The sequence below is a fragment of the Herpailurus yagouaroundi genome, unplaced genomic scaffold (genome assembly GCF_014898765.1).
Source record: "Herpailurus yagouaroundi ecotype Mexico unplaced genomic scaffold, PumYag 159, whole genome shotgun sequence".
In the NCBI taxonomy this organism is placed as follows: Eukaryota; Metazoa; Chordata; class Mammalia; order Carnivora; family Felidae; genus Herpailurus; species Herpailurus yagouaroundi.
In genome coordinates this window covers 60,877,737-60,893,527 of record NW_024412400.1, presented here as the reverse complement: position 1 = coordinate 60,893,527, position 15,791 = coordinate 60,877,737, and the positions used below count along the sequence as shown (strand labels likewise).

The 15,791-nt window shown below is 36.3% G+C and overlaps 1 protein-coding gene across 4 annotated transcripts in view; it reads left to right on the top strand.

Annotated features, from left to right (window-relative positions):
- ZBBX (zinc finger B-box domain containing) overlaps nt 1-15,791 on the top strand; it is a 119,659-nt gene that overhangs the window by 57,611 nt on the left and 46,257 nt on the right. For all 4 annotated transcript variants that reach the window (XM_040480672.1, XM_040480670.1, XM_040480671.1 and 1 more), the window contains 2 exons: nt 6,439-6,597; nt 12,185-12,356. In XM_040480672.1, coding sequence (XP_040336606.1) covers nt 6,439-6,597; nt 12,185-12,356 — 331 coding nt within the window. The remainder of the gene's footprint in view (nt 1-6,438; nt 6,598-12,184; nt 12,357-15,791) is intronic.

Below are 15,791 nucleotides of genomic sequence, written 5' to 3'. Positions count from 1 at the left end.
TTTTTTTTCAGATGCAAAAATCAGTTTGTTATTCATATTTATGTGCTCATATATGTGATAAGTAATTTTTCTCATTCCTTTCAAGATTTTCTGTTTATCTTTGACTTCCCATAATTTAGTTATGATGTGTCTTGGTCTGGATCTCTTTATATTTACCTTTCTTAGGGCTTGTTGAGTTTCTTGGATTTTTTTTTTTTTTTAAATTTTTTTTCAACGTTTATTTATTTTTGGGACAGAGAGAGACAGAGCATGAACGGGCGAGGGGCAGAGAGAGAGGGAGACACAGAATCAGAAACAGGCTCCAGGCTCTGAGCCATCAGCCCAGAGCCCGACGCGGGGCTCGAACTCACGGACCGCGAGATCGTGACCTGGCTGAAGTCGGACGCTCAACCGACTGCGCCACCCAGGCGCCCCGAGTTTCTTGGATTTTTAAGGCAATAGTTTGTATCATATATGAGAAGTTTGGGACAATCATTTTTTCATATATATATACATTTTTTTCCTAATTTCTCTCTCCCTGATACACTCACTAAATATATGTTGGATGATTGATGCTGCCCCATAGGTCTGTAAGACCCCATAGGTCTTTAATCTTTTACTTTTTGCTTTTCAAATTAGATAGTTTATCTCTATCTTTCTTCAAGTACATTGAATTTTTCTTCTTCCTTTTCAAATCTTTTGTTACTCTATTTAGGTCATAGTTAAAAATTTTTATTTGGTTCTTTTTTATGATTTCCATTTCTTGAGTAGCCCTAATATATAGCTTTCTCATTTTCAGAATCATCCCACTAAATGTTTGACTGGTCCATTTCCCACCCTAACTGGGACTAACGTCTCAGGCTGTCAGAGCTGTAGGTTCATTTATAACCAGATTTGCTAGCTCATTGATAATGCCACTGTAATTTTAAGATTCTGCCCTCTGCCAGGAATCAAGCATGTTTCCTGTTTAGCAAGGCCAGTCTGGCCCTGGTAACATTGACCAACTTGGGAAGGGAGATACAAGATAGGAGCGACCCCATGTAAAGAAGATCTTTGGTATTCTCCTGTAACGTCATAGTAGTTTTTCTTGAGAAAATACTTTTCAACTTGGTGTTTGCTTTTGGTTGATTTCAGAGCCCTGAAGCAGTTTTTTAAAAAAATTATCCAGTTTAACATTTGTCTTATGGGGATAGACTTATTTACTGACCTCTTTACTATACCATAGTCATAAAGTCCCACTTCTGCCTATTGAATTGGATAGAGATTGTTTTCTGGATGTTTGAACTATTTCTCTTACTTACAGAGAAGTGGTATATTGTGATCTAGATAAAATGGTAGCAATCATTTGAATGCATTACTTTGTGTCATCACTCTCCTAGGTGATTTTCATACAGGATGTATATTTTTCACAACAGTTCTGCAAGGTAGATATTGTCTTCATTTTATAGGTACAGAACACTTAGGCTTAGAGAGGTAAATGATTTTCCCTTTTGTGCTGTTATTAACAGTGCCATTGATTTTGCCTGTGTTGACATTGACTTAGAAAGCTTGAGTATATGGAAGGAATGTTCCAATAGAACTTTTAGGCACTTTTATCTCAGTAAGTCAGCAAAATTTGATTCAACCAACATTTCTCAAGTACTTAACCAGCGTCAAGCAATGTTCTAGTTGCAAAGTGTGAAGGATAGGGCCGCAGGGAGAAGAATCAAAAGAAGGCGATATAAAGGATGGTATATAAGGCAGAATAAGACATGGTCCCCTGTCTCAAGGAATTCATAATCACAAAAGGGAGGACAGATGTATTCAACCAATTGTAACACGACTGAGTGGTAACTATTCTGACACGATGACTATTAAACCTTAATGAGCATTCAAGTTGCATATTAAATGGCAGGTTCTGATTCAGTGATTCTGAGTGGTACCTGAGATTTTGTATTTTCAGCAAGTTTCCAGTTGATGGTGATGCTGCTGATTTATAGATTACACACTGAGGAACAAAGTTCTAGTGCGGAAGGAATTATAAGGGCACATAGAAAATATATAAATTCTGCTGCTGTTAGTTGAGGAAGAAAACTTGTTTCAAAGAGATTAAATAATTTGCCCTTCTGAACTATTTTTTATAATGCCATTGATATACATTGCAACTGGATGACATTTGATCTGGACCTAAAATGCTAAATAGAATTATAATAGGAAAGCTAGCTTTCCCAAGGAGAGAGGAAAATTTTGGCAAGAGATAGAAGTAATATATTTATGTGTGTTGTTTAATAGGAAACACTTAAAAATTTTATCTTTCCCTTTCCTTCCTTCTTTCCTTCCTTCCTCCCTTCCTTCCTTCCACTAGCTGAAACAGAATATCCATTTAGGAGTAGTTTCCAAATATGAAGCTACATATTAGGGTGATGCTTGCTGGAGTAGAAGAGCCCAATCTCAGTGGCTTAAAAGAGTAAAAGTTTAATTTTACTCACCTAGAGTTCAACACGGATGTTCCTACAGCATCTCATTTTAAACATCCCCTCCCTCTGGTTTTGGGGACTTTAATATGTAGCACAACCGTCTTAGATGTGTTACTTCCAACATCACTGTACATCCATTTACAAAGCTTGCTGAACAGTAAAAGGGGTACTTTCTTACTGCCTTGCCACTGGAAATGAAATTCGTCACTACTTCTCACATTCTGTTAAGCTATCACAGAGTTCCACCCAGATTCAAAGGGAGAATCTGTGTTTGTGGAGAGATGTATGTAGTAGTTAGTTGTAGATTCTTCTCTAGAGTATGTATGGGAGACTAATCTGGGTAATAGGAAGTTGCAAATCATTAACATATATATGATATATTTTTCTGATACTTGGGAAGTTATAAGTATTATAAAATGGTATGTTATAGCACTATGGTAAATTTCTAATGTTAATGATGTTGTTAAATTTTATGCCTCTTAAGAGATAGATGTTTTATAGGATAAAATTACCCTATAATTTTACTCTTCTAGAGTACTTTTCATTTTGTTGTTTGTAAGTTTTGTTTTTGCAAAGTTCACATGGCTCCCCACAAGTAAAGAAGAATCTGTTTTTGCCTTGAGTTTCCTAGTGCTTAGCAAAACATGAAAATAAGTAAGCAGAATAAGTTAGAAACAAAAACTATAAACAATCTAATACCTGCATAAGCAACTATGTATAGATTTATAGTTTTTTTAAGTTAAAAAATTTGTTTTTAAATGTTTTATTTATTTTTGAGAGAGAGAGAGAGAGAGAGAGAGAGAGAGAGAGAGAGAGATTCCAAAGCAGGCTCCATGCTTTGAGCTGTCAGTGCAGAGCCTGATGTGGGGCTTGACCTCATAAACTGTGAGATCATGACCTGGGCCTAAGTCAGTTGGCCCAACCAGCTGAGCTACCCAGGCACCCCTGGAATTATAGGTTTTTTTAAAGGAAGGAAAAATGTTCATATCTATTGAGAACTATTAATATATTGTAAGTCTCAGGAATTCAAAAATAAGACACATTATCTGTGTTAGTGTAATTTAGAAGAGAGAAGGAGGCTGGAAGAAGACCTTGGTTCTAACTCAAGCTCCAATATTTTGTATCCATTTGGCTTTAACATAATCATTATGAGCTTGAATTTCCTTGTCTATGTAATAGGGATCATATCTGTTCCCTTTCTGTGCATATTTATTTTAAGAATAAGAAAGATGACATATACCATTCTAATAACTGAGAAAATAATATTTATTTTTATTTATTTATTTATTCATTCATTCATTCATTCATTCATTCTTTAAATCTATATTTATTTTTGAGAGAGGGAGAGAAATGCGAGTGGGGGAGGAACAGAGAGAGAGGGAGACACAGAATCCAAAGCAGGCTCCAGGCTCTGAGCTGTCAGCACAGAGCCCAATGCTGGGGTCAGACTCACAAACCGTGAGATCATGATCTGAGCCGAAGTTGGATGCTTAACTGACTGAGCCACCCAGGCCCCCCTGAGAAAAGTAATATTTAAATGTAAGTTACTCTAGGAAAGAAAATTCCCATTTGTTGGCATTTTATTTTTACCAAATTAACAGAACTTTAAGATAATCAATTGTAGCACTTTATTTTATTAATTATCCATGATGTTAATCTTATTTTTTATCAGTAAATTTAAAAATGAAATATTTTTTTGTGTGTGCCATTTCAGAGTCCCTTAATATCCTACCTGAAAATGTTATAGCAATTAATTGAAACATTAATAGCAGGATTCGTTTTAGGACAGGAATAATCTTTGTTTTGTGTTAATATATTTGGATAATTCTGTGTTGATAATTTTTTATAAAATCAATACTATTGTTTTTACTACTTTTAAGAATGTGTAAAATGAAAACTAGACATTCTAATCATCTTTGAAATCAATAGATCTCTATACTAGGGAATTTAAAATCGGCTTATATTGGATTACTCCTTTTTGAAAAAAATTGTTAAAATACAGATGTTTCTGTAAGGGTAAAGCATTACCTTTTTGAATTTCTTTTAAAAATAAGGATTGTATAGATCTGTATAGGCTTTTTGATGATCATTGGGAAAATTTGGAGCAGATGCCACAGGTATTTATACGTGTGTGTGTGTGTGTGTGTGTGTGTGTGTGTGTGTGTGTGTATCATAGATCACATTGGTCATTTTTCTTTTTTTAATGTTTACTTATTGAGAGAAAGAGAGAGAGAGACTGCATACATATACATGCAAGTGGTAGAGGGACAGATGGAGAGAAGAGAGAATCTCAAGCAGGCTCTGCACTATCAGCACAGAGCCCAATGCGGGGCTTGATCTCATGAATAGTGAGATCATGACCTGAGCTGAAATCAAGAGTTTGACACGTAACTGACTGAGCAGCCTAGTGCCCCCACATTAGTCATTTTTCATATATAATTCATTAATTCAGTGTGAAATAACACTAATTAATTTTATCTTAAGTGATTTATTCCAGAATGAGATTGCAGTGAATTTTAACAGATCTAAAAAGGTCATAACTGGAAAGTTTCAGTGTAATCTTAGTTATTTAAATAGGTAACTAGATGAAAACTTAAAAATAGGAATATTTCCATGAAAAGGTACAAAATAATTATTTCTAATCCTTGCTGAAGTTATTCTCTGTCTTGAGGACATTTGCTAATGGAGTAAGACCTATTGCTTGGTTTTCTAATACCAGGTTTTCAGAGAGTCTCATCCTGGTGAAAAGTAATATTTTTACTGGCAGTTGTTTGGTTCAAGCTCAGATGGGATCCAGAATCCTGCAGACTCTTTGGGCAGACCAGGGTAGCTGCTGATAGGAGAACTCTCAGAGACTAGGGTCTTTCCAAGAGTTGCCTGTTCCTTTTCAGTTACTCTGAAAGCATGTGGAAAGGTTTCTTTTTAATCTTTTTCTCAACTATATATTTTATTCTGCAATTCTTCCTCTCCCTCCTCCCACCACCTCATTTTTACTGTATGTTATATGCCAGGCACTCTGATCACCATAGAAATATTTAAGGGAACCGCTTTTGCGGGCAAAGAGAGGACAGAGACTCCATAGAAATATTTAAGAAGACGTTATTTTTTCCTTTTGTGAACTTATGTGGTATGATGTAATAGATAAATATCAAAAGGTGATGTAAAATCAGTATTGTGTGAGCTGGTAGAGATCTACTTTGGGTATGAAGAGAGTACAGAGGATGGGCACCTCACACAGCCAGAGGGAAGAAGGCAAGGCAAGTTTCCTGGACCTTGAGAATAACTTGGGATGAATCTAGAAGGAGAAGTAGGAGTCTGCCAGGTAAAGAAGATGTAGAGGAGAGAAGCCCTCCTTGGTAAGGGAGACTCATGAGCAAAGATATGATATGAGGAACAACTTGGAGTTTACTAGGGAACCTACAGATAGAGGCACTTCCTGATGTGCACTTTTGAATACCTAATACTTGCTAAAAATGTTTTATCAACAAGGGATGCTCATTACTGCTTATTCAGGCTCCTATTAGATTAGCTATATTTAGTTCTTTAGCTATGTTGTGCACAAAATAGCACATCTCTCTATTTGGGGTTGGCCTAGGGGAAAGGCTATGAGTCACTAGAATTATACACACCTGGGGTCATTTTCCAGCTCATCATGCCACCCACTCACCATGTGACCAGTCCTAAATTATTTAAATCATCAGAGCTTTTATTCCTCTACCTTTAAAACAGAGGCAAAAATAGTTATGCTTTAGAGTTGATGTGAGGATTAAATGACATGTTTTTAAGATCCTTAGGATAATAAGAGCACAAACTAGCCCCTCAATAGATGGCAGTTTCACTATTATATTGGATGATATCAATGTTAATTTGTGTTTTGAAATATTAAATAAAATGTATTCAATTTTACTAATCCTAGAATAATAAAAATATGATTTAATGTATCTAAGTTACTTAGGCCTGACATACTAGTCTTTTAAGTCATATTTTGCTCCTTTTTTAACAGGCAAAATCTCAAATATTATCCAATGTATTGGATGTTGCCCATCGGTTTATCAAGGATATTAATCCAGATGAACAGAAAGGGGAGAATAATTCTGTAAAAGAGATTAGTAAAAGTCAGCATAAACCCAGATCTCTTCCTCTGCAGGGGAGCAATTCTGAGGTAAGCTAAGTAAAATATTGTAGACATTTTCATGTCCTACATGATCATGGAGACTGTCAGTTATAGACGTAGCTAGAGCTACGGAGTTTTGCAGATTATTTTACCACATTGTTATTTAATGTTTGAATTTGTTTCTTTTTACAAATGAAAAATATCTTGACTGTAAAAATCCTTTTAAGGGGACTACTTTGATTCCACTGAATAGTGATTTTTTTTATGAATGATTCTTTGACCATGTTGCTTTCTGGGCATTTCCACCATGTCAGGAAATGAATGAGTATTTGGGAGAAACACACACACACAAAATGCAATATAACAATTTTATTGTAGTCAGGATTTCAGAGAGGCTAAAAATACAAAACATTGCCAAGTTTTAGATGACAGGCAATTTATACTTATTTAAAATTGGATTTATGCCAATTTCTTAGTCATTATTCAGATTGGCTACTGATCCCATGATGTACTAGGTAAGCTTTCATCAGCTCATTTCTGTATTTTATATTAGACTTGTATTGATTCTTTAGAGAAACAAGCTTCCTCAAACTTGAATCTATGTAATTATCCTCACTCTTATAGATGCCACTCACCTTTGTTTCCACTGTAGTTCAGAAATAGTGAGAAACTTGGCGAAAGTCACCCAACTGTTACTTGGTGATTGAGTCAGGCTTGAACTTCAGTTTGTTGAGTTCCAAACCCATGCCTACAGAACATGAAAGAAAACATGCGTTATGCTAGTAGGACCTCTCTCCCAACAAAGAAACAGTGTTTGAACTGTCCAGGAAAGTAGATGTTTTTTACATTGATTTTACTTTCTAGTAGACCTGTCACAGGTGATTGTGAAGAATCACTGAACAAGTTATAGCTTCATTATTATAACAGTAATGTGTTGAGGACTGACTATGTGCCAGATACTGTTCTACATATTTTACATGTATTCTCTATTTCTCGCTCTCTCTTTTAATTTTTTAATGTTTATTTTTGAGAGAGAGAGTGTGTGTGTGAGCAGAGGAGGGAAAGAGAGAGAGGGAGACACAGAATCAGAAGCAGGCTCCAGCTTCTGAGCTGTCAGCACAGAGCCCAACTCAGAGTTCGAACCCATGAACTGTGAGATTGTGACCTGAGCCGAAGTGAGACGCTTAGCTGACTGAGCCCCTCAGGTATTCTCTCTTTTTGTCCTTTCTTAATTTTTCTTTCTTTTTTTTTTTATCAGATGAGAAAATAGTGACAAAGATCAGTTTTTATAAATTGCCTAAGTTCCATTGATAGTGGAACTTAGATTTAAATTTAGGCTGTCTCCAAATTACTTGCTTTTAACCACTGCACAGAGGCTGTGGTTTTGAGGGTTTCTCCTTCATGCCTGCCATTTTATCTAATTTATCTTATCAACAAAAATGGTGCTAAATGAACAGCTAACAACCTTACACTAGTCATTGTGCTTAATATTTTAATTTATCCAATAATCACAATAATCATATAAGTTTTCCATTATTATTTCCCCATTTAATGGATGACAGAGGCAGAGAGGAACTAAGTATCTAGCCCTACTAGAAAGCTTACTCCTCTTGTCCCCATAGGTGATGTATATGCTATGAAGGTCCGCCACTTCTTGTCCTAACTTAAAAGCTGTCAATTCAACGATTTCATCCAGATGTGTACATTAGAATTAGCTGGAAAAACGTTAAAGAAACACACATGACCAAGGTCAGCCACTTTTTGGGTGGGTCCCGAGCTGTGGTTTTAACAACTGCTCAGTAATCGTGATGTGAGTACTTCTGGTTGGACGTCCCTACTCTCAAGCCTTGGGTGTGCAGCTGGACTCAGTGCACACACTGAAGAGATAATTCCTTTATGTGCTTGGTCCCCTTCTGGGCCAAAGAACAGTGGTTCTCTAGCTATAACAAACATCAGAAGCACTGGGGGAGTTTGTTAATGTGGTCTCTCATCTAGAAAGTGGGGATAGTATAACATATCTTGCAGGGATATCATGTGGCTTAGAGGGATAATGAATACACAGCACTGGGTTCCATGTGCTCTTTCAAATTTCCTAGTCCCTTCAGAACTGGGCAGAGTCGTGTTGGGCTCTGAGTGCAAGTGGCATTGGGCAGTTCTGGGCTCAAACATTTATTTATTTTTGTTTTTTACATTTATTTATTTGTTTGTTTGTTTGTTTGTTTTTGAGAGACAGAGAGAGACAGAGCACAAGTGGGGGAGGGGCAGAGAGAGGGGGACACAGAGTCCGAAGCAGGCTCCAGGCTCCGAGCTGCCAGCACAGAGCCTGACGCGGGGCTCGAACTCACAAACCGGGAGATCATGACCTGAGCCGAAGTTGGGCACTCAACCTAAGGAGCCACCCAGGCACCCCTGGGCTCAAACATTTAAAAGCCAATGTCCAATCCTCTGACTTTTCTTATCCTGCCGCTACTATGAGGAACCCAAGTATTCCGAAGGCTTAGCTATAAAATAAAAATGTCTTATGTCTCCAATTCATTCGTTGGAAAGAAGCTGCCCTGGAGACTTCCTGGAATCACTGCATATTTAAACCATTTTGTAAGAAGCACTGAGATTTCAGGGTTTCTTCATTAGTGCAGTACAAATACATACACTCACATACTGATTACTGGATTCTCACTTCTAAAATTCAATATTTTCTTTTTTTTACATTTTTTAATGTTTATTTTTGAGAGAGAGAGAAAGAGAGAGAGAGCGAGCAGGGGAGGGGCGGAGAGAGAGAGGGAGACACAGAATCGGAAGCAGGTTCCAGGCTCTGAGCTGTCAGCACAGAGCCTGACGTGGACTTGAACCCACGAACCGCGAGATCATGACCTGAGCCAAAGTCGGAAGCTTAACAAACGGAGCCACCCAGGTGCCCCTAAAATTCATTATCTTCACACTAAATTTACCTCTTCTCCAAAACCTATATAGATGTCACCATGGGTGACAGCATATCTTTTAGCTTTCCAGGTGAGCCAAGAGCTCTGATCTTCTGTAGTCCCTTTTCTTCTTCCTCTGCATGTCCAGTTGGTTACCATGTCTCATATAGTTTAGCATCTAAAAACTCTCTTGAATATTTGGTTACTTCTATCCTCATTTCTATGCCAAATACTGAAATTAGCTTTTTCTTGAAGTGCAATAGGCTTATAACGTGGAAAATGGATTTCATTCTCTCCCTTTCTAGAAGTCAATAATTATTCCAATTTTGTTTTTATGTATTTCTTTACACAAATATTAATATGTTAGACGCTGCTCTGAAAATATACTTTCTACACTTAACAATGTGGTTTTTTTTTATTTAGGTACATTCTATAGCCTTCTCATTGCATATAGTGGTTACAAAACACCCCATTTATTAGATATTAAAATGACTTTAAAATCTAAAAATTTAAATTTAAAAATTTTAAATTAAAATATATAATTTCCACTGACCAACATTTATGCTATTTGGGTTTTTTGCCAGAGCAAACTATAGCATAAAGAATAATTTTGAAAGATATTGTTTTGCACATGTGTGTGTGTGTGTATGTGTGTGTATCCATATGATAAAATCCTGAAATTCCTGGTTGAAGAGGGTCATACATTTGTAATGTTGATAGATATTACCAATTAGCTGTAACATTTTAACTGGTTCCCTTGCATCCAAACTCACTAATCCTTAATTTCTCTCTCTGCCACACTACTGTGTAGGACTCTTCTGTGGCTTTGTGTTTTCATTATGTGTAAGTCTAATTTCCTCTGTCTGGCAGCAGGATCCTTTACGATCTGCCCCAGAGTACGTTTTACACTTTATATTTTCTCATATCTTAATTTTTACTATTGCAGTGAAAACTGGTAACAGTTCCATGCCACTGTGCTGTTTGACTCCATGTTTTAGCGTATATACCATTTCCTGTCTCTGGAATACTATCCCTGCCACCTTTTGCCCATAAAAATCATGTTTATCTGAATTAAATACCCATTTCTAGCACCTGTTTCTATTGTGGACTTTTTAACCTGTGTTTTTGTGGCCAGCATCTGGCACAGTGTCTTCAGACTCCCAGATGCTTTTTGTTAATATTTAAAATTTTGGACACATATTTAATACTCTTTTCTCAATTACCCTCTAACAGTCTTCCCGTTTATTTTGCAATTAAGGGGTGAACATAGAGGATTCTACTTTTGTATCTAGAAGATACACAATGGAGATTTAGTAATTTGATCAGTGTAGGTAAATCCACGTTGCTAATTCAGCATCGGTGTGGACTTTATTTTGCTTTATTTTCTTAATTTGGCTGTTTTCTCTGATTGACTGGATAACTGCCAAATGCTCTTTTATTTTCTTCTGTGTGTTCACAGAGGATCTCTATTTTGTACGGAATTCACCCTTTCCTCATCATTATGCTAAGAAGCATGCAATGTTTCATATACATTAATTAATTTGTTCGTTCATGCAACTGACTTTTAATGAGCATCTATTTCGTGCCAGGCACTGTTCTTGGCACTGAAGAAAAAGACAAAGGGCTGGATCTCATTACATTCTAATGGGAAGAGACAGACAATAAATAAACATATGGAGTAAATTCACACAGAGATGCTGTTGGGAGAAAAAATATAGCAAATAAGGGAATTGAAACTGGGGGACACCAAGGGGGTATATATGTAGGGTCATCACCTATTCTCTGAGTAGGTGACAGCTGAAAAGAGACCAGCTGAAATGAGTGCAATGGCTATGTGAAAATATGAAGTATCATTCCAAGTGTTAGATATGGCTAGGGCAGGCCCCTCAAGCAGAGTGTGCTTCATGGGCTCCAGGAGCTGAAGGAATGTAAATTTGGCTACAGCCCAGTGGAATGAAGTAGGAATTGAAGGAAGTGAAGTAAAAAACAAACAAACAAACAAACAAACAAACAAACAAAGGGTTATGAGGTCCGTATGGTCTTGTAGGTCCTAGTAGGAGGCTTCATAAGAATTTCATAGAGTCATTGGAAGGTTTTGAACATAGGAGTAACATGATCAGATTCACATATTAAAAAAAAACTGCTCTAGGGGCGCCTGGGTGGCTCTGCTCAGGTCATGATCTCACAGCTTGAAGGCTCGTGGGTTCGAGCCCTGCGTCTGGCTCTGTGCTGACAGATCAGAGCCTGGAGCCTGCTTCTGATTCTGTGTCTCCCTCTCTTTCTCTACTCCTCCCCTGCTCATGCTCTGTCTCCTCTCTCTCTCTCTCTCTCTCTCTCTCTCTCTCTCTCTCAAAAATAAATAAGCATTAAAAAAAATCTGCTCTCTCTCCTGTGAAGGGGTTGCAGAGAGCAGATTGGAGGAGTAGAGGAGTGAGATTTATGGCTATGCCGCCTTCCAGGGAGAACACTGGTAAATGACATGATGATAAATCCTCAGTTGAAAGCTCTAGTTTTTAACAATTTTTGAAGAGACCATTTATAATTGCTGATACAGTTTTAAAGAAATCAGTAAAGCATATAAATAAGTACAAACTAAAAACATTCCATTTTTAAGTTTAAAAGTAATCTATGATTTAAAATGCCTAATAATGCTGCCTATATTTTAAGATACAGAAAATTTAGTAAAGCACACTTAGATGGACTTTTAATTGGTTTAGGTAGACGTTCCAACCACAAAAAGAACAGAATGTTCAAATCCAAGAGATAGGCTCCTGTGTGAAGGGTCATTTGATGAAGAAGCTTCTTCCCAGTCCTTTCAGGAAGCTTTAAATCAATGGAGAACTGGACACCATGATGACAAGAGTCAGAACTTACGTGCGGCAAAAGCAGGTACAGCTATTTTTATAAAATGAATGTTATAAAATAGAGCTGAGTTTGTTTTACTTATCTCCATTCTCTGTGAGTATAACTGCAGTGTTCAAAAACTATTAGAATTGGGATAACAGTTCGATGTAACTCCTTAAAGGGGTATTCACGGTACAACCAGCGGTTAGTGGTTTAATATTTATGGAACCCTGACCTGAGCACTGGGGAGATTTGCATTTGTTTCCTGTGTAAATTCAGACTGTCAGATGAGTGGAGAATTGAATGCTTTCAGCTCCCCAACTCCTGGAAGAAAGTTTTGTCAGGACAACTGTTCCTTTATTGAGCTGTAATTATACATAAAACAAGAGGATCTGTGAGATGGAGAAGTAAATAACTTTTTTTATATGTGTCTTGAAAAAATATATTTCAAGGATTCCTATAAACTTAAGATTTATCTTATTTTTTTTCTGTTTGAGGGGATATTTCTCGTTTTTATTTTTCCTTGATGATTTTTGCACCCACATTCTAGATATCGAAAATTGGATGACTGAGGTGCATACTGTCTCTGCTTTACATTTCCTGGTATCTCTTGAGGAACATCATACTTTTAAGAGTATTTGGTTTATTGATTTTATTACTCAGAATCTTGTAGAGACTTCTGATAGCTTTTCACTGAAAATAAAATGTTAGGTAATACATTTCAATCAGCTTTCATCTTCATTGACAGTATCCAATTTTATTATTTTTATTTCATTTTTTTTTTCAGGGCAGGAATTCTCCTGATTATTCATTCTTTATGTCAAGGTATCACATACCACCTTCCAATTAGAATTGGACTTTTTACTGAGTAATGTTCTCCTTGAACATTTTTTCCTTGAAATATTTTCCCCACACTTGTTCATGCCACATCAATTTTGTTAATATTTCCAAGATTCTATTTATATACTCTCTTTGTAGCATGTACCTTAATATAACTTTCATTGCCTATGTTATTTTATGTGCTTCTTATATGAACTTTCATATTTTGATGTATTTTTTACTTTTCTACTCTGAAAGGGACTGTCTTCTATAAACGTACCTTTCTGATTGTCTACTTTGAAAGACATAGAGCTTAAAATAATAAAAGGACTGATCTGATAAATCAGATAAGGTCAAAGAAGAAAAAAAATTTCATAGTGGATATAACTACATTATAAGAATAATATAATGATTATTTTAAATGATTTGGTTAGAACAAAAAGTTAACCAAGAAGAAAATGAAAATAACCCAATCCAACCATCTAGAGATAATCAATGTTAACATGTTGTTACATATTTTTCAATAGACGCAGTGGCACAAACACTCACAAGTATAAATGGGGTGACACTATATATGTTACTTGTAACTTTTTTGCTTAGATTCTGTCACGGGTGACTTTACATATAAATGCAATTATACATCAATTATAATTGTAACTGTTGTATAATATTCTGTATGCCATTATGTATTTAATCAGAATTTTTTTGATGGATATTTTGTTTCTGATTCTCACTGTTGTAAAATAAGTTATGATCACCATATCGGCTGTTCATTTACTTGTACAGTTACCTTAAAATAAATTTATAAATGCAGAAATGTTGTGTCAGTGGTTGCTCAGGAGAAATCATTAAGATGAGGACTTTTGTTGATAGAAGTGATTTTTTTTTGCCCCAGAGTATTATATATGACTATGTGTTTATTATATGTATATGCTTATAAATGCTTTTCTTTTTCCAAGACATTAAATGGATATAGAAAAGTAAATATTTACAAAATTTGTATAGCTTATGGAGAAAAACAAGGCAGTAAGCACCATTCTTTCTCTTCTTTTCTCCTAAGAGATTGTCACTGATCTGGATTGAGTATTTCTTCTTTTTTTTTAATTTCCTCGTAGTTTACTGCATATGTGTGTCTCTAAACAATATATTGTTAAATTTGGATGTAGCAAGCAGAAAGCTAGTATATGTATTCTTTTGCACCTTGTTTATTTCACTCACTATTATTTACTGAGATTTATCCTTGAAGATGTGCATAGTTGTATTTTATTCATTTTTACTATTTGATATGCAAATACCACTATTTGTTTAAATGTTGACGGTTTGGGGAGTTGATTCCCATTTTCCATTACAAACAATGCCGTTATGAATATTTTTGTACAGGTCTCCTGCTATGCATGTGCACACATTTCTAGGATGTCTGGTCCTGGGATTGAAATAGGTGGGTCATGGGATGTATATGTCTTCGACTATACTAGATAAAACTGAATTATTTACCAAAGGTTTTATATTGGTTTATACTTCCCTGCAGTATTTAAGAGGTTTGGTTGCCTCCCGTCATCATCAACACTTTGTCAGATTTTTAAATTTCTGTTGGTCCGTTAGAGATAAAATGGTATATTTACTCTGTGTAACTCAATACAAGTGTTATTGAGTATCTATTTATATGCTTCTTGGCCATCTAGCTTAGTAACACGTTTTGAATTCCCAAGTTTTCTAGTTATTTCTGTTATTGATTACTAACTTGAATTCATTTTATGTGAACTCCCAAGGCTCATTTCCTTCAGTGTGTGGAAGGCATGTTCTTACAGTGGCCTAGAAAGTTCAATGTAATCTGAAGTCCATTATCTCTGTGATCTCACTTCCTGTTACTCCCATCCTGGCTTACTCTGTTTCAGCTCCACTGGCTGCCTGGCTGTTCCTCAAACACCTCATCAAACACATCAAAACATATGTTCACCTTAAGAATTTGGCACTGTCTATTGAGAAAAACACCCAACATCCCGCTAATATGAACAAAGGGGCATCTCACACAAATTCTCACAAAAGGTAGCTAGAGAACCATGAAACGAGGGAGCAAACCAAAACCTAAGTTACGTATGTGGCACTTTTCAAGGGAGATGAGTTTCATAGATCCATGTGTTCTAGATTTGTTTGCTATAGGCAATTCTAAACAATGGCTATCCTGTTAAATGCATTAAACAGATAATATTCTCCATACATATCATTAATCTATTTGCCGAGTGCCCCGTTATTAACATCTTAACAAGCAAACTAACCCTGGTCACCCACCATCTTTATTTCCTGGGAATGTACCGTTGATAATGGGAGAAGGGTGAATCCCAGGCCAGATGCTATACTTTCTTCCTACTCATCACCTGACAGATCTAGGGGATCATCTCTCAAGCACAGTGGCTCTTCTCTATGACTAAACAAACAAACAAACAAACAAAAAAGCGAGTCCTCATTTTTAGTTTCAGCTATCCTGTCAAGAAATACTTTGTTTTGCCCTGGAAAGGGGGAACCTGTAGTGGGGGGATCTCCTTTTGTTCATGTCCTTAACTTCTTTTCTTTCAGTTTAGTGCATTCTGATGGTGTTTCTCAGAATTTCCTCCGATTGCTTTCTTCAACACAGCTCTACTTTGTGGGGAGAATAGGGATAGT